Source organism: Centruroides vittatus, unplaced genomic scaffold (assembly GCF_030686945.1).
Source record: "Centruroides vittatus isolate TY-2023 unplaced genomic scaffold, ASM3068694v2 scaffold_386, whole genome shotgun sequence".
Classification (NCBI taxonomy): domain Eukaryota; kingdom Metazoa; phylum Arthropoda; class Arachnida; order Scorpiones; family Buthidae; genus Centruroides; species Centruroides vittatus.
In genome coordinates this window covers 4,954,840-4,978,694 of record NW_027122706.1, presented here as the reverse complement: position 1 = coordinate 4,978,694, position 23,855 = coordinate 4,954,840, and the positions used below count along the sequence as shown (strand labels likewise).

The 23,855-nt window shown below is 26.9% G+C and overlaps 1 protein-coding gene across 4 annotated transcripts in view; it reads right to left on the bottom strand.

Annotated features, from left to right (window-relative positions):
- Hr3 (Hormone receptor 3) overlaps window positions 1-23,855 on the bottom strand; it is a 106,149-nt gene that overhangs the window by 18,343 nt on the left and 63,951 nt on the right. For all 4 annotated transcript variants that reach the window (XM_067286893.1, XM_067286895.1, XM_067286896.1 and 1 more), the window contains 2 exons: window positions 14,903-15,105; window positions 3,845-3,966 (listed from right to left, as the gene is read on the bottom strand). In XM_067286893.1, coding sequence (XP_067142994.1) covers window positions 3,845-3,966; window positions 14,903-15,105 — 325 coding nt within the window. The remainder of the gene's footprint in view (window positions 1-3,844; window positions 3,967-14,902; window positions 15,106-23,855) is intronic.

Genomic DNA, 23,855 nt, shown 5'->3' with positions numbered 1-23,855 from the left:
ATGAATGAACAAAATACAAAATATTTTGCTCATTCATTTAAAATACATTCAAAATATAACTTTGAATGTATTTTAAAATATATTCAAATTTTTCTCATTTATTAATAAGTAATTACAATAATTTCATATGGATAACCCATAGTGATGGTATACTCTACAGAAAATTGCTAGAATGGAAATAAAACCTTTGCATAATCCATACCTTGGAATACTCTGCATCTCTGGAGCAGCTATTTAAAACACAAAACTTACTCATATGTAGGTTAGAAGGCATCATCTTCAATATTAAAATATTGGTTTTTTTCTACTGTTTCACTTCTACTAATAGTTTATTGTAGACATAATTATAAAATAAGGGAATTGGAAAAACAAATTACTGAGGGAGAACTACTAAACTTCATTTGTGTTCAAGTGGTCACTGAATGACATTTTTTTTATCTAATTGCTTCATTTAATTGTTTTATTAAATCAATTGATATTAATTATATTTATTTAACAAAAAAATGAGCTTCCTTATATGATAAAAGACCTGATGGATTGTAATGGTCAGGATGTTAAATTTCTATTTTTAGTCATTCAATTACATAACTTTTTCTGAACAGTAAAGATTTATTTTACAATAATCTTTTGTATTAATTAAAATAGCATTTAAATTAAAACAGATTTCTGCACTGAAAAGTTTAAAAAATTAAGCAAATAAAGCAAAACGATAATAATATATGTTTTTCTCCAAATTTGAAACTGTGTTATTTTATTTATTCATCACAATGGAGTGCAATTGATAGGACACAAGGTGTTTGTTACATTCTTTTAGAGGGGTAAAAAACCTGAAACACATATCAGTGAATAAATAAAGAATGTAATAAATGCCTTGTGTCCTATCAATTGCACTCCATTGTGCTGAATAAATAAAACATTATATATATTTGAAAAGTTAGAAATAAGCTTGTTTGACTGAATCATGTTCATAAAGCCAGATATCAGAAGTCATGCATGATGTTGCTTAATATCAACCAACACAAGTTCAAAAATGCAGATCAGGCTACAATGTCAATCAGAAATTGTGACTTTACTTAGTCATGTTGAAGTTGTCTGAGTTGACATCAATAATCATCAAAATTCACTTTTATAGCAATGAAAGAAGCAACAACTTTACAGCCTATTATTGTGTCATGCATCTTAATCATCAATAAGACTAACCACTCAACAAAAATAATCTTGAAAAGTTCATCTTTGATTGAAGTCCATAACATATACATTGACGAATTAAACTAAAGAATTAAACATAGCATTGGAAACTGCAGAAAATATTAATTATTGTCTGTCAGTAATATTTATAAACTTTTTTTGTTAAATTATTTGTGTTCAAGGGACTGTAATATAATTATAATCGTAATTATCTATAATAAATTGTAACTGTTTTATTTAATAAGGAGATTATTAATTATACTCTTCTATTTCCCCTTGTAATAAGTTAAATCTTAAATACAATAAATTTATTTATTATATTATATAATTTATGACTTTCAAGTTACAAGGTCAAGAGGGAATATTTATTAATGTCAATTAAAGCATGAATTCATATACAGAAAATGAACTGGCAAGAATTATAAATGCAGCATATGTAGCCTATATATGTTTTGGTGATTTGAGGAAAATCAAATTAGCACATGAATATGTCTGCTGTGCACAAAGAATTTTTCATATTTGTAGAGATGCTTTTGATAAATTTAAACACAGGAAAGGCTGTTTGATAAGCTTGTAATTCTAATTTAAAATCATCAGATAACCTGCATTTTAAATGGACTTTTTCAATTCAATTCAATAAACTTTCATTGCAAGAAGATTTCTCCCATTACATGGGAGTTAAGATACAAATTATATAACAAAGTTAGTTGTATTAACAATGTAATTACAACCTACAATTATTAAAACGTTTTTCCTACAATTATTAAACATAACAAATAAGATTCTATTAGTCTTGAACCATAAATTTTTGAAAATAGTTATACAAAGAAAATATTTTCTTCACATTAGACTTGAAAAAAGGATATAAACACTTTTCACCTTTAATAATCTCAAATGGACTTTTAAACAAAGATAACTTGTGGGTTATCCACACAAAATTATGATAATGAAAAATTATTCTTTATATTTTGATATATAAATACTAATTTTTGATTTATTAATTTTTTATTTTATATTTGAACTGATAGCTAATGTCCAATATGAAATGAAAAAATATATTATTAATAATAATTGTAATATCATGCCAGTTTTGTTAATAATCAGTTAAATAAATTATGCTTGACAAGCATAGCTAACAGTATTATCTATTTCTATCTATTATCTAAAGTATTTCTATTATATGTAAATCAAAAAAAAATTACTAATTATTAGTATTAAAAATTTAACTTAAAAAATTTCTATGTATTTAATGGATAATTTCAAATTATTTTTGCACTAGAATGTTATATATCACAATCACATCTCCTAAACTGAAAACAAAATTTGTGCTTAAATTGTAATTTTGTTAGAAGACAGTGATGGTGAAAATAAATTTTTTAATGAATTAAACACAAATTTTGATTTCAGTTTAGATAATGATGGTCAACAGCTATAGTTCCTTGTTTTTAGACTTTTCAATTAAAAAATTAAGTTTGTTCAAATTGAACAATAAATTATTTTTTATGTAAAGGTATAATAATGATTAATAATGTAAAGTAAATGTAAGTAATTTGTGGAAAAATTATATTTATTAATCAATTTCTTTCTAGATCTTTGTTAATACTTTCATTTATTCTTGCATATTTATTTTTTTGAAAACTGTAAAATATATATACATACATATAAATATATATTACATTTTATATTATTTATTTAAACAGTTTCAGAGATATTTTATCTTCGTTTTTCAAATATTTTTCCTAATGCTACAAAAAAAACAAAGAAAGAAAATCTTTCTTCACTTGTTTTTTGTAGCATTAATTAAAATATTTGAAAAATGTTTTGTTCATTTAAACATTTGCTTTAAAAACTACGACTAGGAGCGCATTTCATGATCTACATACAAACATTTATATTTTATTATGCCTACAAGTAAAATAATCTAAAGTAAAATAAATATGCCCAATTACCATCCCATATGATGTCTCATTAAAAAACATTAATGACTTCTTTTATTTATCATTAATATCAGTAAATTTGAGAATATCCTCTCTAAAGTATTAGCTCTTCAATTTCTAGTAATTTTCTATACTAAATATTTAAACTCATTGCAGTAAATTCTTGCTAACTTGGTTGGACCTTACCAAGTAAGAAAAATTTTTTCAAAAAGTTGAACAGTAGTTTCAAGTTTCTTGACAGTAGAATAATTTAAATTATAATGAGATTGTAATTAATAAATGCTTTCAATATCTGAAAGTTTTTGTGATACCATGCATTATACTACTGTAGTCAGTAAGTTTACTGTACTGTCATGAAATTTTTTTGAGTTCATCTACAATAAGAAATTCAGCAGTATATAACTTTCTAAAGCTCAGTAAAACTTCTATATTGAGCTGATCTTAATAAATTACTGTACTGTATATCCACCTTTTCAATTGATGTTACTCTGAACAATGTTAATTTCCTTCTAATCTTAATTGATATTTTTTTCAAAGATATTTAAATCTTATTAAAACTGATTTAATTTTTCATATTATTTAACAACAGGAATCATTCTCAAGTTAATCTATAATTTAACTCATAAGTTTGTAAAGATATCTTAGTATATTGGCAACTTGATAATAGCAATTAATTTATTATAAAAAGCAATTATTGTAAAAGATTTTTTTTTACATACCAAATTTTTATAGAATATTAACTGAGCAATGTCCTGTGATTTAAGGAACATTTCCATTATTTGTTCTGTCGTATATAAGCATGTCCTATTATGTGCATCAGCTATTGTCCTTGTGAGAAGTTCTGAAATAGTTAAATTATTTTAATTTCATTTTAATATTAATTTATATATGAAATTTAACACATCAATGAACCTGAGTCCAGCAAGTAATTTATTTTGTGCAAAAGTTTTTAACCCTCTTTGCTGGCCATCCATAGGAAATGTAGAACAATAAAATTTCAAACTAACAGAATCAATTAAACATTTACATGAAATAAATCAGTTGCTGGACTCTGAGGTCTTTGATGTATTACCAGTTGTAATTAACCAGTTCTTATAATTTAACGAAAGTAAGGATTTACTAAAAGGTTACAAAAAGTGTAACCGGGATAATAAACAAGAAACCATATATTAAATTCTAGCAATATTGAATTTGTATAATGTTTGTATAAATGTATAAGACCTGAAGCAGGCTGATCAAGAAGGTTGAAAATATTTGTTTTACCAATTAAATATTGACGGAATTTAATGTATGGTTTCTTCTTGTCATTTATTAAATAAGGATTTAATAAAGTGAAAAATTTCACTTTTTAATAAAGATAAATATCTATAATCATAATATATAAAAAGTCATATCTACTACTATGAATTCAAAATTTAAATTTATAATTTCTCATTCATGATGCAACTAAACAAAATAGAATTTTTTTAAAACACTAAAGACTTTTTAAAAGTTTTCTTTTAATTATTAAATCAAATTTTTATAGAATCCTGAGAGTTTATCTTTTTTTAAGTGAATTTAAAGCACCTGTAAAAGAAACTTCTAATAGTTTGTTTTATTGTATCTGCTGGTATGAATTGATAGAAAAGATCAAAAATGGGACAATTTATTGTCCTTAATTGATTTAGTTTCAGAATAAAATAATACCAGTAAATATATAAAAAAAACCAAATGTCATATTATATAGTGCATTCTCACTAATTATTATATGAAAATGTTTAGATTAGCAAAAAGTTTGAATTAGAGAGGTAATATATATTTTGAAAAATCAAAACAGATTACAGGGTATATATGTATATATATATATATGTGTGTGTGTGTGTATATATAATTTTTTTAAAAATTTTATGCTGTTTGGTACTGTATATATACAGTCAAGTCCACTTAATAGAGCATTGCATAAGGGAGCAGTTGCTTGAAAGAGCACTTACTTACCCATGTTCCTGATTTTCTCCCTTTTGTTTTAAATAAGATTCCCATTAACAGAGCACCAGATAGTAAAGCAGCCTGTTTAAGTGAGTGCCATGTTGGGACATTTTTAGAACAGCAGTCCACATAAAGAAGCATTATTCTAAGGAAGATTTATGAGACTATCTTTAATCTTAAGGTTCATGGGCACATGACAACAGGGCTCTCTACACTATGATATATGTTATATGAAGATTTGATGAAACCTTCCATTGGACAGTTTTCTAATACATAGACAGTCAAAAGATTTCTTACAGGTTTTATTGGACACATGTATGAGAAGCAATTACATATTAAATATATGTCATAAAATGTATATGGAGAAACAGCACAGGTCACATGTATTGTACATTCTCATCTTGAGTAGACAAGGCATAATTTATTAGTAACTAGATTTCAGAGATCACAAGACCTTACTTTAAGACAGTACTGTATTATTTGTTTTTATACTGTATGTCCCATTAGAGAGCATCTAGAAATTTTGGAGCAAGGATGTTTACATCTTTCCAGCTAGACTTTCTATGGTATTTCTGGGAAGAAGTAAAAGTAATGTGCCTATTAAATATATTGCTATTAGTACTTACATATGTGTATTTTATTGAATAAAATAAAATTGATCATATAAGAATGGAAATCAATATGTAAGTATAGTAAAAATATGTGATAATGAGTTTTAACATTTTCAAGTGTGTTATCAGTTACATAGAGCCAAGAAATGAAAAAGTGAAGAGAATCAAATTCCATTAACACCATTTTGTTACTTCAGATAAGAGAGCATGATACTCCCTTATCAGGTTAAGATTAAGTAGTTTGGATTAGTGAGAATGCACTTTATAGCATTCTAAAATTACCAAATTCATAGTGATTTATTGCTTAACTGATGTTTTTTCTCATTTTAAAATATATGGTTTTATATGAATGAATTCTATTCATATAATTTCTTCAAAAACAAATTTATTTCAAAAAGTTAAATTATAAAAATTATAAGAATTTGATTAAAATATCTAAAATTATGAAAGATATATTAGCACTTTATTTTCTATTTATATAATATTGTTCTTTACTTTAAAAATGATTATCATCAGATAGTAATATTTTTTACTATAAATAAAATATACAGAAAAGTATTTTAAATGCTTAATAAAATTATCAACTAACTTTCATTTATATATTTACTTATAAATTACATATATATATATAAATTAGTATATATATTTATATACTAATTTATATGTTTAAATATATCTACACATAAAAAGGCTAATTGTTTATCATATAGGCATTTATGTTAATAACGTAATATACAGTATACTTTGATTATCTGTGTCACAATATCTTCTACTTTGTTTACCAGTGTTATGATCACTCTCGTACACACTCGTTGAACCTTTATCCCCGGTACTGCTTAGACTGTTCTAAGATTGGAATCCAGTTTTCATTTAACCTGAAGCACACCTCAGGTGAGGCCGAAAATGTTTTTTCACAAAATCTAAGCAGTACCGGGGATAATGGTTCAACAAATGGATACGAGAGTGACAGACTGTGTACAGACTATCCATGCATGCTTAAGTCTTGCATATATCAGGAATACAAATATTAGCATTAAAATAAAAAATAAAAAAACTGTATTGTTAACTCTTGCTATTTAAAATGGTATGTTGAGCATTAAAACTACTTGCAGAACCTCAATGCATAAAGTAAATGGCCTAACAAGTACAGTAATTGCAGTTGATACTTGAACAATTTGGCTTTACTTATTTAATATAAAAAAAAACACAGTATAGACATAAATATACAATATCTACCTGGCAACCTGTTATTCTTGGTTAATAATACAGTAAAACCTGTGTAAACCAAAATTGAACCATATTGTTTATTTTTCCAATTTGACAGGTTTCCATTTCTCATGAGGTTCTTTTTTAACATAGCAAGCTGCTCCATTCCAAAGATTTGTCCCATTTAGACAGATTGCTGTTTTACTCAGGTTTCATTTTCAGCAGATTTTACTGTACAAGAAATTGATTGAACCGAGTGATGCTAGTTCAATAAATTTTTCTTAATTTTTTGTTAATTAATTAATTATTGTTCTCAAAATGTATTTTATTCATAATATATAAACTATTATGTTAGATTTAATATGAAATTAAAATGTAAATAAAAGAAAAGTTTAATTAGTTTTCATTAAACCAGACTTGCAGATTATCCATGTTTTCCCTGTTATCCATGCTTTCATTACTGGTGATTAGCCTGTATAATCGGAAGTATACTGTATTATAAAATATAATTATATGTTTTAATTTTATTATTTTTAATTGGGAATTAATAATGTATAGTTCAAATAAAATTATAAAAATATAATTTTTTTTATTTTATTTACTTTTCCTTGGAAATAATTATACTGATGTTTTCTACACTGATAGTGGAGTAACAATCGACACGTTATTTTTATATTTACAACACTAATTTTTTGATGCATTGAACATTTTAAAACATTACATAATCTCCTGAAGCACAAACTGTTTTAAAACATTTCTTTGTTTGCAAATTTCATTCTAATATCTAAAATAAGAAATTATATATAATGTACATTCAGTCATATTTTATGTTAAAAGATTATGAATCAATAATTAAGAATAAATGAAACATTAATAACATTCTATAAACTAATTATTTTGTTTTATATTATAATGAAATAATTGAACTGACTCAGTTCAAGGAATAAATGCACTAAGCCTTATTTTTAAATATACTTTTATAATAGCAAGAATTTATTAATATCTGAATTAGTAAATAATAATAATAATAATAAGCAAATATTTATAGCTTAAAAAAGCTGAAATTACTCTGTTTAAAACTTTTGTATTTTTAAAATGGGTATCTACTACATAGTACACAGAATGTCAGTCAATAATTTTTCAGGTAATTTTGAGAATAAAATTATGAGATAAAAAAGTTTTCTACAGAAAGGTTTTTATTACAAAAGTTAATTTTTGGATAACTTAATTTTAATTAAACTTGTATTTTTTCCATTTCATTTTATTTTGCCCTTCTTTTAGAAGGCATTCTTTTTCATGTAGTCTTTTGTAAGAAATTAATTCAGAAAATCTCTTTGACATACATTTTTAGACTTCTAATCTTTTGAAGATAACATTTGTCATTTCAGAACTGTAATTGTTGTATGATAGAAAAAAATTAATTAAATGTAATGGTTATGATGTCATGTTAATTAATGAAAAAACAATCATTTTCATTACAAATCATGTTGTGATTGAGTGATATATCTAAAAATGTAATATACTTTCTTTGTTTGATCTTATATAAGTTGTAGAATCTTTGGCTAGGAAATAATCTCCTAAATTTCTAAACATTTTGATATTGTTATTAATTTGCTATTCATTTGCATTGTTAATGTAAACTATAATGCATTACTAGATAAATTTCATCCGGCAATGAAGGTGACAAGCTGACAAGCTCCTTGAGAATGATTAAACAAGGTTATTGATTTAGTTTTACAATTTATTGCAATATAATTCTTAATGAAATGTTTCTATTTTTATTTAAAGGTTGACAGAAGCTACAAAAACATTTTTCAGTAATTTTTAGTTGACCTCCTTCAAGTGTGTTAGATATATTTTTAAGATATAAAAATTAAATTTATAATTTTATAAAATAAACAATAAATATTAAATTTGAAAAAATTACTTTTTAATATTATAATTCTAATGATTCAGATTCAATGATTACAATGCATAACTTATAGTTTTTATGTTTATCTTATTTTCTGTTGTAATATTATAAATATACAAAGCATGTTTGAAAAGTTTTGCCCTAAATATGAAGATTAAATTTTAGGACAACAGAAACATAATTGGTAGTATGCTAGTATGCTTAGTATGCTTAATTAAAAATTGTCAATTAGATGTATGTAATGAATGCATAACAACCTTTACAGATACCCAGCACAAAACTTTTACAAAAACTAATGTTTGTGGTTTCTTACAGAAAAACTATCAACTAGTTCAAAAACTTTAGTTTAACAGAAATTCTGTGATAGATATCTAAAAAGGTTGTGTTACTCATTGTTTATTACTATGCTTCTTGTCAATTTTCATGGAAAATTTGCTTCCCAGGGAAAATTATTGGAAAGCATAGTAATGTGGCAGCACTTAAACTACATGATGTCAGTGATTCTCTTGTGCTTAGCTACATGCCTAACATCATGCTTTGCCCTCATTCATTATTCATATCTCTAGACACTTTGTATTCTTAATTAGATTTAAAACTTTTCTCAAGGTTTTCCTTTATTCCATCAACTTCATAACACACACTATGAATGAAGTCCAATATATTATATATATATATATATATATATTGGACTTCATTCATAGTGTGTGTTATGAAATTGATATATATATATATATATATATCAAGCAATAATTATAAATTAAGCTTTTAATGTGATGCCACATTCAAACTAAACAGTATTCATGTCAACAATATTTTTATCTTCCAGTATAAGTTGGTCTTAAATCATTTTATGCCAATCATATTCATAGATGAATTATTGTATGAAAAATATAAACATATTTTTGTGACAAATGATGAGACTGAAATAGTTTCAGATTTCAGTTCTGAAATCAATTTGACAATAACAAATAACTCAAATATATATTTACTACTATACAGTTGTACTATTTACTCTTATATAATGCAGTTTGACTAATCAGTATATTTAAATTTGAATAAGAAAAATGTTAAATAGAAGCCAGTTCCACAAACCAGTTGTCTCATCAATATGAAGTTGAACAGCTGCTTTGACCAACAATAACTTAATAAATTATTATTTTGTTAGACCAAGTCAACCTATGTACTTTTCCAGCAGTGAAATAGATGATTTATGAATGTTTTCGGCTAAATTCACTGGACTGGTTCGGGTTAGATATTAGTTATTCAGTTTAGATATTAGTCTGTAACTATATCAGATTAGTGATAATTTTTAATGAATAACATTAGAAGACATAGTAGAAAAGACAAAAATTTATTGCACATCGATGTTTGACATCAAAACAGTATAACATGTGTTTACAGTATAGTGAATTTGACATGGTGATAATCAATAAGGATATGATAAGTGAAAGACTTGTGCATGGTGAAACTAAAATGGTGATACTGAAGAGTAATGTGCATGTTCATGAAAGTATTTATGTTCAATACACTACTCTAAATGGGGAAAGGTCAACATACTGTACTGAGGCTGTATATGATCATTTGGAAGAGGTAATTAGGGCTCATTGGAGTATGAGAAGTAATAAAGCCATAGAGCTCTATGACAGCAACATCTGTGAAACAACCCTTTTTAGATAATCCACTGGGTTGCACAATATATTGTCAAAATTTTCACTGTGCAATTATATAGCTAAGTGTACAATTTAAACATTTTACTGGCTAATGGTTTTGTAATTTTATTGTTTTAAATGTGTGAGTCTTTGATAATTTTTAGGAACTTTTTGCTTTATCTTTAAAAGTTGTTCACCTAACTGATGAGGGCCATTAACACCAGGGACTGAAATGCATTTTAGGCATTAATAGTTTCATGTGTGTGATAACCCTTTCATTGTAATAATTTACTATGTATATGTAAGAAAGTATATTTGTATTAATATCAAATCAGTAATTTAAAATATAAAAATAAAACTGAATAACATTTATAAAGTAGCAGCAGCATGCCTGTTGTAAGATCTCCAGTTAAGAATGCCCAATATCAAAAACTTGCTTTTAGAGCAATAATGCAAATAATAAATAAAAAAGTTAAAAAAATATTTTTTTCATTAGTAACTGTTATTGTTTTATTTAAATAATATTTTAAAGAAATTTCGAATTTTAAACTTGACATTCTAAATGTATGCTACAACTTTTCCATTTATATTGTAATGTTCTAATAGACTGATGAAGATAATATACATACTATTAAAAGTATTCACAATTATATCTTTTAAAATGTACAACTGTTTGTTGTATAACTGCTGAAATAAGCATAATCATCATAAGGACAGTTCAATGTCTATATCATATTTGATTAAAAATTTTCAGATCACTTTATTTAAAGACTTCTTATAATATGAATAATATGCAAGCTTTATCAAGTTACAAATGTTTCTATATTAATTAAAATATTCAATAAAAAAAAAACAACATATATAGCCCTTTTCTTCTTTTTAAACATTAATACATAAACACCTCAAGAACTGATATATATTATCCAAAAACACACTGATACACCAAACCAATTAAAAAAAAAACACAAAAATATTAAAATTATATTATATTCATTATATTAAATGTTTTTGTGTTTTTTTAACTGGTTCAGTATGTGTGTTTTTTAATTAATGCATAATTAAACTTGTAATACTAAAACTATCATTTAAATGTAATACACAGAAAACAATTCTATCCACTAAAATCTAGAAAAAATTCAGTTTACTAGAAGAAAATTAACATTTTTGATAATTTTAAAATGTCATTATCAGGTTTACATGGAACAGAACATAACTTGGAAGATAGAATAAAATTCAAAAATAAAGAATGTAACATCATTGGCTGGAATGCAACATGTCACATTTGATGTCATTGCATGTAGATAGTGTAAAAATACGTTGGACTAAAAAGATATTTCGAACAGAGATTAAGGTCTTGGCCTCCCTTTAATTAACCATAACGTTTTTGGAAAACACATTATAGATTTCCAGCCTCTCTACGTGTTTTAATAGAGACCAGTTAGTGCATAAGTGTAGAAGGTGGTCATCATTAAAGGCAACATTGATGTCATTTTCCAAAGCATATGCAGAGTGACATTGCATAAGCCCTTTTGGATGGAATAGATATGTTCTATAAAGAAAATATCCAGTAGGCATGTAATGGCTCCTATGTAAATCAATTCCTTGTCAAATTGTGAGTCCACAATTGGGATAGCTTAGACTCCTGGAAGGTATTTTCTATCAAACAGATCTTTGGAGTTCCTTGACAGAGTAGATCAATGGATTTCTTTTGAAGGTCAGTTTAAGATTGTTGGCTTTGCAATTTGTTTGTAAACAGTGGTAAGACAACGGTTGTACTGGACTATGTTGTGTTTCCTATGATTGTCTTTCCCAGTTGTGGATTGTGTTAGGTATTTGTTGATGAGACCCAGTATATGCTTAGGACAATATCTATGTTCTTTTGCCACACAGATGATGTATTGAAGTTCTTTTCTCTGTCCAGGGGATTAGAAGAGTGAGTAAAGACCCTCTTGATGAGTATTCTAAATGTGACAATTTTCAAGAAGTATGGGTCCCCAGATTTGTTGGGATAAAAAATAGTTTGTATTCCTTTTTCCTTTATACTCTGGTGGAGACATTGCCACAGAGGACCAATATCTGTATGTTTAAGAAATGACTTGATTTTCTCTAAACAAAGGTGGAAACCTTAGGGATTGTGATTGATAGATGTTAAGAAATGTGGTATATCCAGTTTTTTCACCAAATTATAAGCATGTTGCCAATGGACACTTTCGTTAAAGAACATATCCAAAAGGGCTTGTGCAATACCACTCTGGGTGTGTATGCTTTAGAAAATATTAATGTTGTCTTTAATGAAGCCTGCCTTCTACACCCAGGCACTAACTGGTCTCTATTAAAACACCTAGAGAGGCTGGAAATCTATAATGTGTCCTCCAAAAACTTTATGGTTAATTAAAAGGAGGCCAAGACCTTAAACATATAGAAATCTCTGTTCAAAATATCTTTTTAGCCTAATTACATGTTTTTACACCACCTAAATGCAATGACATCAAATGTGACATGTTAAATTCCAGCCAATGACATTACGTTCTTTACAAAGTGCTCTGCTTATTGTTTCTTATTTATCAACATCCTGAAGCCCAATGTATTGATTGTAATCCAAACTCTTGTTGTAATTAATTGGGCTATTATTATTAGTTTCTAATTATTAATTATAGCATAATAATAATCCAATTAATTACAGCAAGAGTTTGGATCTGTTTCTTATTCTCTGGTTAATCTTATTTATTATATTTTTTATTTTTGAATTTTATTCTGTCTTCCAAGTTATATTTTATTCCATGTAAATCTGACAAAACATTTGTTTTCTTCCAGTAAAGTGAATTCTTCCTGGATTTTAGTGGATGTTTATTTTAATGATGCACTTGGAACCAATTACAGTGTGATAATGAAACAACCAAAAACGAATGATTTTGAACCCTTTCTGGGCTCTGCATCAGGTTCTTAACCATTCCTAGATAGTTATTTGATTATGGAATAACATTTAAATAAGAGTTCAATTATAAGTTCAAAAAATTTACAAAAAACCATGTCGTGCATGTGCAACGAGTTGGCCTGCCTAGACACAAGCAGCTAGAGCAAGTTGTGAATCAACTCTTGCCAGTTCAATGACAAAACCATCTCTTCTTTAAAATTTATGCATGTAGCTGTGAGGCTGAATTTAAAAATGTGCACAGCTTCTAACCATTTGAGGTGTTCTGTGGGAACGCAGTGAGGATGAGATTGGCCCGGGAAAAATCGGCTACTATGTCTGGATCTGTTACATAAGTAGCGAGGACCATGGAGGTTCTCGCATGACAAATATCCACCTGATGTTCTTGTATTCTTATGCCCATGGAACGTTTAGTAGAGCCTATATATATATCAGGTCTCTATCACATCTATTATCCCTTATAGGGACACTATACACTCTAGGGGTCTGCTGGGATTAGGAGGGTCTTTCCCATTACCATAGGATGTTAAAAATAGTTGGACACCTCCTGAAAGTGAGACGTACACAGTGTTTCCTGGCAACCATGGCATATAAGGATCTTAGGTACAGATTAAAGGTAATGGGGATCCATTCTATGTTGTCAGTAACCCAACGACATAGAACGGATCGGTTCCGAGTGCGTCATTATCATTAATTTGGTGTGGTGAGTAGTTACTTACTATTTAGGTTGCTTATTTTATTGTGAATACTGAAACTAAAATGGTTTTAATCAAAAGTATTTTAATTTTCAATTAGATGTGTTAGGAAATTTATTTAAATGTTTTAAAATAAGAATTATGGTAATTTTTACCTAACTTATAATCTAAAAACTAGATTTTAGAACCTAAAAATTTGAATTATCTCGTTTACAAAATTGATTTTGAAAATAACTTTTCGTTTTCAAGAAGAAATTTTATAAAATATGAACAGCACCAGCAAATTTTGGCAGTAACAAATCTATTTACAAAAAATTAGGTATTTTTCAAATAATAATTAGTTAATATGAAATAATTGAATGCATTTTAACTATTTGTTACAACTATAAAACAAAAAATATCAATATGTATTTTAACATTTATAGTAAATTAATTTAAATTTAATGAAATTTTTACATTAAATAAATTTATATTTTATTAATAAAAAATTATTTATTGTCACATACTGAATAATATTTTTAATATACTATTCAGTTAATCTCAATTATTCACTTGCAGTAATTTTGATAGAAAAAAATTCAAATGTTGGAGTAAATAATAATAATAATTTACAAATCAATAACTATAAAACAAGAGAAACTTGCATAATTATTTTCAATATTTGTTATAATTAGTTTGTTTATCAATTTAATTTTACATGGATAATTCAAAATACAATGGAATAATTGAGATTCTATTATTTTTATTTCTTATTTTATATTTAATAGAAATATTTGATTATATTTTCAATAATAGAATATAATATACCTAAATGTGTATTTGTTGCAGGTTGAGGTGATACTGTCGTTAAAAGAAGGCTATTTGTGTCTGGTAATGGCTCAAGTTGTTGTCGCTGATCATATGTTGTGCTGTCTACATAATCATTGCTGGCTACATCAAAAGCCAGGCCCTGAGGATTGTACGTGTATCCATTTGGAGTGTAAGTAGTGAGGTCACTGTTATATGCATATCTAAAAATAAATATACACATCAATATTCATAATAAAATAATGATAATCCATCACCATATGAAGAATATTAAGTTAGTATTAAAAAAAATGAAAAATAGCAGCAAAATAAAATATCATTCCATGCTTGCTAATTTTGGTAAATCTGAAAAATTTCAGAAAGGCACATAAATTTATTCACAATGCAGAAGAACCATTTGAGAATTTGAAGATATATTTTTACATACTCTATACATATATATCATTGCATTATTATTATTAACATTATTATTTAATGCTATAAGGAATAATTATTATTATTATTATTAATTCAAATTCTGAATTAGCCGCATCAAATCTAAAATAATAATAAACAAAGAACTTTAAAAAATAACTGATATTACAATACGTGCTTCTGAATATTACATAAAATGTTTTACATACATAATTTCACACTTTATAATAAGTCAGCCAGACAAAATTATGCTAAAATTACATATCAATAATACTTTAAATTTAAATAAATTTTTTATGCAATCTTTTTTATATTTTATGTAAAGATCATTTGTATGATTGATATTTTCAATGTATACATATTGGCTTTAACATAAAAATGTACAATTTATTAAAACAAACAGGAGAATAAGGTGAGATTATAAAGTGGCAAAATAGCAGGCTAATAGTAGAGCATACCTATGTGTTTTCACCTATGAATGTTCTGCATGATATAAATTTTAATACATTTTTTTACTGACAATATGTTTATTTCAGTTGTAATTTAATTCAATTTTGTTCAAAACATGTCATTTGCACATGCATTTAAATAATTAGAACATATGGATCTAATTTTATGTTTGATTTGAAAAGCTCTAATAAACACTCTGAATGAACCTGAAAATGTCTGCTAAAAGAGAAAGGATTCAGTGCATGGATGACAGATTGTGTGAAATAATGTACACGTTTTTACATCAGTAATACATTAAATATTATCAGAAACAACAGTGCAGTACAAAGTTAATACAGTAGAGTCCCGCTAGTCTGAACTAATTGGGACCAAGCCCTGTTCGGATTAGCAGATTTTTGGAATAGCCGAATAATTCAAATAATGCAGAAGCAAGCAGTAAAACAGGTCTGGTTTATATAGATTCAACACCATCAATAATGTCAGTGCCCCACCCTTTATTTCATCTGACTTGTACTCAATAGAGGACACAAACAGTTAATAATAACAAGTTTTGTAATTTTGAAATGGCAATTTTCCTTCTTTGTTTACTTTAAAATTATTTTAACTGAAAAAAATGTTGTTTTTAATACACAGTCCAGGATTCCAATCACTTGACTGATGCTACTGTGTGAGTTAGCAGGCTTAATTATGGATGTTGAATGTACTCTTTGCTCTACATTATTTTAGTTTAGTTTAGTCTGCTGCTATAATGGCCACAAAATGGAAACACATGTGTACATTGAAAGATAAGCTGGATGTTTTGAAAATGCTGGACAAAGGTAAAATGCAACAAAATTGGCAATACAGTTTGGAGTGGGCAAGCCCATAATAACCGAATGGAAAAAACTGCGCAACAATCGAACAGTTTTGTGCCTCTACTTCAGAAAAATCAGTTGAAAGTTGACAAACAGCAAGGCCCTGAACGTTTGACAAGCTTGACTTAGCCTTATTCATGTGGTTCTCTTGGGAAAGGGAAAGGGGAACACCCTTAAGTGGACCTCTTGTTAGAGAGAAAATTTCCTCTCCGCCAACTGAAACATATTCGGATTAGGTGGATGTTCAGGTTAGCAGTGTTCAGACTAATGGGACTCTACTGTAAATGATCATGAAATAATGAATAGCACATAAATATATTACTAACTTATATTCAGTATATAGATATTTTTGGTTATATCAATTATGCCTAACCCTCAGTTTACATGATAGATTGATTTTATGTAAATCAAGACCAATATTTATAGGGAAATAGAAGGATAGATTCTATATATGCAACAGGACAGCATTCTTGAGTCAGTGCCAAGGGTTCTTAACCAGGGATCTGTGGTAAGATTTTAGGGAGTCTGTGAGCATAGATTGGAAAAAATTATCTCATTATCTTTATTCTCCCTAACCTCTTCCTGAAATCTAACATTTCCTTCAGTTATGAATGTATACAATTAATGACAGGTAGTATTAGCTGTATATGTGATCACCAATAAAAAACAGCTATTTTTATATCATATTATAGTTGTTGAATTTCTTGAAAACTGTACCATGGATCTGTAATATTTTCTTTCTGATATAAACTGTATTGCAGATGCTGACTTAACCAAAAATGAATTTACTGATCTTAGGACAAAAAACTTACTACAGTTGGAATTTAACTCAAAAAGCCTTGGAGAATTCTGGTGTTCTCTAAGAAAAGCCTATTCTCATCTTGTAAAATGAGCTACGGAAGCTTTGCTTTCATTTACAACAGTGAATTGGGAATTTCAACACTTGTAACAATGAAAACAAAAAGTCAAAATTAATTAGATGTCCAACATGATATGCGTATTGTCTTGTCAAATATCACACCACAGTTCGATTTTCTGATTAATGATAAAATATAATTTAACTTTAGCTTTCCTATATTTTATATATATTGTATTATTAATATTATTATTTAAAGTATGAAAAAAGAATCATTATGTTTTTTATTTTGGTTGCTATATTTCAATAAAACTGAATTCCTTTACAATTTTGTTTTGCATTAAAAAACATTTTTCTGAGAATGGGTCTGTGGCATTCATCTGACTGGTAAAAGATCCATGGAATGGAAAGGGTTAACCAGTATAAAATTAATAAAAATAAAATTTCATTTTGTACATTCATAAAAAATTCATTCTTTATCCTGTTGGTAAAGAAATAATTTTTCTGTTCTTTTTCAACTGAAAATCTTACATCACCTCAATTACTAACTTCTTTGATCTCAATTTTTTCTAATAAATTTACCAAAAATGTTGATAATCTTATCACAATAAAATTTGTTATCAAAGCTTGTTTTTCATTTCTATTAATTCTTTATAAATTTCTCAATATGGAGCTACATTTAATGAATATGATATGAAATCAAGACATAGTACAAAAAAGGAATCCCATCTTTGTGATGCTATACCCTATAATTCATGTTTTATAATCAATTGAAAAACTAGAGTGGCAGTTGCAACATCTGAAAAAATTCAATAAATAATTAAGAAATACATATTATATAAGTTATTTATATAGATTTCTTTATTTTTATAGTCTCTATTTCAGTTAAAATTTTAAAAAAACGTAAACTTCCAAAAGTAGTAGTATTCAATAATTTTTAATTCATATACAATGGGTGAGCAGTTAACAAACAAATCGGATAACGAACACTTTCACGAAAAATTTTATGTTTGGAACATTCAGAGAACAAACACAAGAAGAAGCGACCTAAAATAATAAATACAGATTGGTCTTCCCTTGTCTTCAGGCAACAATTTGAAACTTTTCGGAGTGCGAAAGACGTCGACATCGACACTCAACCCAGTATACACTGATCAGATAGTATTCCTCCAAACTTTGAAAGTTTCCCTTGTAATTTCAGCCTTTTATTTTTCTGACAGAAACAATTCTTTTATAATATTCACGAGACTGTTGGGCGGGCACTCGTTAAGTTTTGCGTCAGTTTTTCTTTTCGAAAGGTGAGAGTGTAATAGCAAAGGTAGAGAGTGGGCAGATGTCTGATGTTGCTGGGCAGTATGGCTTAAACAGGTCTACAGTAGGCTGCAGTTCAATCTTATCTAAGAAAGATACTGTATAATCAAGAAGACTCAAGCAGCTAAAGAAATAACAAAAATCACATCTGAGAAATAAAGAACATTGAAGAGCTCATAATGGGTTCTGAAGCTGATCTGACAACAAAAGAACACCAAGAACTCTTGAATGAAAAACACAAGAAACTCGGCAAGATATGTTTTCTTCTGAAAAAGAGGATTAATGCCAATATCTGCTATTAAACATCTTTTGAAGAAGTGGGAGGATGTCAGAACAACAGTCTTAGAATGGCATCCAAATCAAGTTGAGGTTAATATGCTTGGGGATCTCTACAATTACAATGCTATTAATTACTTCTGAAAAATCCTGAGGAAGAGAGAAAAGCAATTGACATTAGACAGATTCTTTAACCCCCACAAATGGAAAAAACATGACTAATAAAAATGCAACACTGCGTATATATGTATTTTTATTATTACATATAAATAAACGTAGTAAGAAAGTATATATTTTTTTATTTTTTAGGGTCACCAGAATGAATTAATCAAATTCCCATAAAAACCTAAATTGATAATCAGTTAATGAACAATTCAGATAGCAAACAAAGTCTTGGAACAGATTATGTTCGTTAACCGATCACCCACTGTATTTGTTTCATTCTTTATGCTTACATAAACTTTAATTTTGTTAGCATATTTAAATAAGAATAATAAAACAATTTTTTAAAATCATATTGTGAAATATCATAGATCTTAATATGAAATTCTTGTGCTCTGAAATAAGGTCTTAAAATTTTTATCTTAATCTGTTAAAATACATTATAACTTATTATTTTAAAGAAGACTCATATTCTTATTTTATTTAATTTAAATTTCTATTGCAAACTTATTTTCATTCTATTAATTGATAGTAAAATGATTTATAAAGTCAAATTCTAAGAAAGAAGCAATGAGACTTTGAAACTTGATACAACATACTTTCAACACAACAAAGAACACTTATTGTTTTATTATTATTGCTGTTTTAAAAATGTAAAATATTTTATCTCTTAATTTCAATATCAGTAAAATTTAATGAAATGAAATAAAATCAAATTATACTCTTATACTCTTCCCAAAGTATTTCATTTTCCAAAAACAATATCCACATTCTATATTTTATTCAGATTTGAATATAAATCACACACAAATCTTTCATGAAATTTTTTTCATTTTCAAATTACCACATATGTCATTCATTTTTTCTCTTCAAAATAATCCTTATAGTAAAGTCTATTTCTTAATAGTATTACATATTTTTGAATATTTAGATATTCCTCATTGCCAGTGCATTGAATAGAGAGCTTGATTTTATTACAAAAATAATTTTAGATAACAGTTTCTCAGTGTCAAAATTTTAACATAGTTTAAGTAAAATAAAATGATAACCATCTGCAATCAACTCACAATTGTTCATATCTACAGTGTATATATATATATATTACTCTGATGAAATTCACAATATTTAAATAACATACACAATAACATATTTAAAAATTAGGCCTTTAACTTCTATTTGTTTTTTCAAAAAAAAACTACCTACCATTAAAGAATCAATTATTTCTAAGATGTCTATAATTATGAAATAAACAAACAATTTATGCTTAAAGGAAAATGCTGGAATACATAGTATATTTTTTAAAAATAGAATACTATTTAATCCAGATTTTAAAATTTAACTATTACTTTTTTTGAATATAAATTCATTGAGAAAAGTTATACATAAGAAGTAGCAATCAAATGAAAATTTATTAGAGCAAACAATGACAATGATAAGTGATTGTAGTATCATAGCAAAGGGATTATTTGCTTCATAACAACAATACAGTTTAAAGCAACCTTGGAGGAACTTCTCTTGCCTGGATACTTGTAGCAATATGGTCAAGCATAGAGGCATATAGGGTTGTGAACTTTCTGAGTAACAAATTCTAAACAGTGTGGAAAAAACATACAAACTTGGAAACATTTTTTTCTTCACTTGATGATTATGATGATGAAACAATAGATGACCATGGCAGTTAAAACATCATTCTACTACTTTGGTGACCACACCATTCTGCTATTCTATATTGTGGGCTTAACCAAACCCATGAGGAGAATAATTAAAACAAACCCTTTTAGTGCCCACTGGGCAGGAAGAAAAAATAAAAGAAAATGCAAACTAATGGAAATGAAAATTATTTGGATCACAATTAGCAAGGCCACTTCTCATGAGGAAAATGGAACAAGCTAAAACACCACATAACTCCTCATTTATTTTTCAGAACATTTTCAAACAGTTTTTGTTTTCTGAACAATTTTTAAAAAAGTAACTGAAATTCTGTACAGTAGGCAATCCTACAGTTACTATATGCTATTCTGTGACAGATTTTCCCAAAGATGTTGCAACTGCCACTCCAGATCTTTCACACTCATAGAGGATTGAAGCTGGTGTTCCATTTGGTACCATAATTACTTGATTGGTAACAAATCTAGTGAATGTGCAAACCAAGAAGTGCAGCAACATGACAGACATTCTTGGGAAACCCTATCTGTGTGTGGTTGAGATTATCTTACTAGAAATGGCTGTTTCCAGTCTGTCATAAAAGACAACACATGAGGATGCAGGATTTCCTAAATGTAACCTCTTGTCATCAATATTCTTCATACCACTATTATGGGAACCCTCTTGCATGACACTTGATAGTGTCATGCAAGATGATTTCCAAGACCAAGATATCAGCAGTGTGCCATTCAACAGTAAAGACAAAGGGAGTCATCTGTTACTAAACAAAACAATAATTCATTGCTAAAGATAATACATTGCTAATCCATAGCAGTCCCTGCTTCTCTGTCTCAGCACCAATGCAAATAAAGTTGTCGATATCAAGGTGATAATGGCAGAATACACAGCAGTCACTGTGCATGCAAATTAGCCTTGCTAGTCATTGCCAATGATATGAGAAAAACATGGTTATATAGTAAGTCTTGCATCTGTCTTTGGATGGTAGACAAAAACATCCTGCAGGTGTCTGTGCTTCTCTCATGATCAGATGATCATCTCTCCTGATGGTCTGTGTGAAGCATCCATAGTCTGCCTATTATGTATATTTTCCAGACATATCCATTGCCTCAATACCTCTTTACAGTCAGGCCAGAACAGCCCAGATGGTGTGCAATTCAATGAAACAGCTATCCTGCTTCCCTCAACCTATGATGTAGCCTTTCTCAAACTATCAGTTCTGGCCAAGCATTATCATAAGTCTACAAACTATTTGTCAATTTTACATTGTGATTAAATAATAAAAATAAATTTTTAATAAGGTAAAGATATAGTAAAGAATAACAAAAATGACAGTTAACAAATTGAACAAATAAAATAATATATTCATGAAAATCATAAAAATTTTCATAATTAAAAAAATGGTCAAACTAACAACTATTTATTGTAGTCCAATCCTGAGTGAAATTTCACTTTAATTAAGATCATTTACTTGTTTTTATTATTGTACAATACAAGTAATTGTATATATTTCCTTATTTCACAAATAAGTTAAATGATTAAAAAGAATTATAGTTTCCAATAGAACTAAATGATGATAAGTAGCAAAAGCAGAAAGAAAAATTTAGCATTCAAAGAATACTAGTTATATATATATATATATATATATATATTTCTTATTTAATAATTATATTAAATAAAAATTTATATATATATATATATAAATTTCTTATTTAATATAATTATTCAGAAAATATGTAAATAAATATTTTAACTTTCTACATTGGCATTTTCAAGCTAAAATGAATTTTAAAATAAAAGTCTGTATATATTACAGTTTTAATAATACATTTGGACAATAAAATAATGTATAAGTTTGAAAATTTTAAATTATCAATTTGTACAAAGAGTATGATCAGTTTAGAGTGCATTACTAGCTAATATTAAGAGTAAAAATTAAAAAGAAAAACGTTTTTTTCCTCCTCTTACTGAAAGTATTTATCTTAACAATTAATTGAAATAATATTGTAAAAATGAGCTTAGTTCTTTATGATAACAATGAATATATTCATGATGTTTAAAATCTTTTCATCTTGATACTTGCTTGTCATATAAATACTGCTTGATAAAATTTATCAATATCGACAAACAAACATTTAATTAACTTTAAATACTTATACATTTGTTTTTAGAAGTTTTATGACCCATAAATTTACAGCAATCAATTCCCAGTTCCCAGCTTGTGAAATCTTTAAAATAAACTTAAAAATATATTTTGTTTGGGAAATTATTAGTAAGTTTTATCAACTTCAGGTTCTATCTCAGGGCAAAGGTCAATAAAAAAACTGACACACAAAAATCATGAATAACTGTCATCATTATAAAAAGTTAAATTCATTTTTATATTATTATTCAATTAATTGGTAACATAAATGTTTATTAATGGAAATAAGCATTCTCCTTTTGTTATATAAATTACCAGTATTATTTGACAGTTTAAAAAACATTATCTTATTGTATATCATTAATAATATGAATTTGCAATTTGAATATTTCATTTACTTTGAAAATCTTTTATTCAATGTACAATTTAATTTAATTGTAATATTAATTATTTAATTACTTAAATATTAAACTTAATAGAATTTAATTTGAAATTTTGATTTAATCAACAATTTAAACTTTTTAAATCATATCTTACTTCGTGTTTTTTTTATAAATATATGAGAGAATATATAAAACTAACAAGCATTTTCTAATTATAACTGAAATGAATTTTTTTATGAATTTAAAATTTCTTTTACATGTGAGAAATATAGTAAATCAACTAAAATAGATTTGATTGGTCTTAGAATAAATTTTAAATAATTAAATTTTTTTAATATAATTCTATGATATGATTATTATATTATAAAACAAAAAGTTTCCTTCTGCAATATATTAATTTTCAGATAAAAAGTGCATAAAATATCAGCATATTATTGTGTTC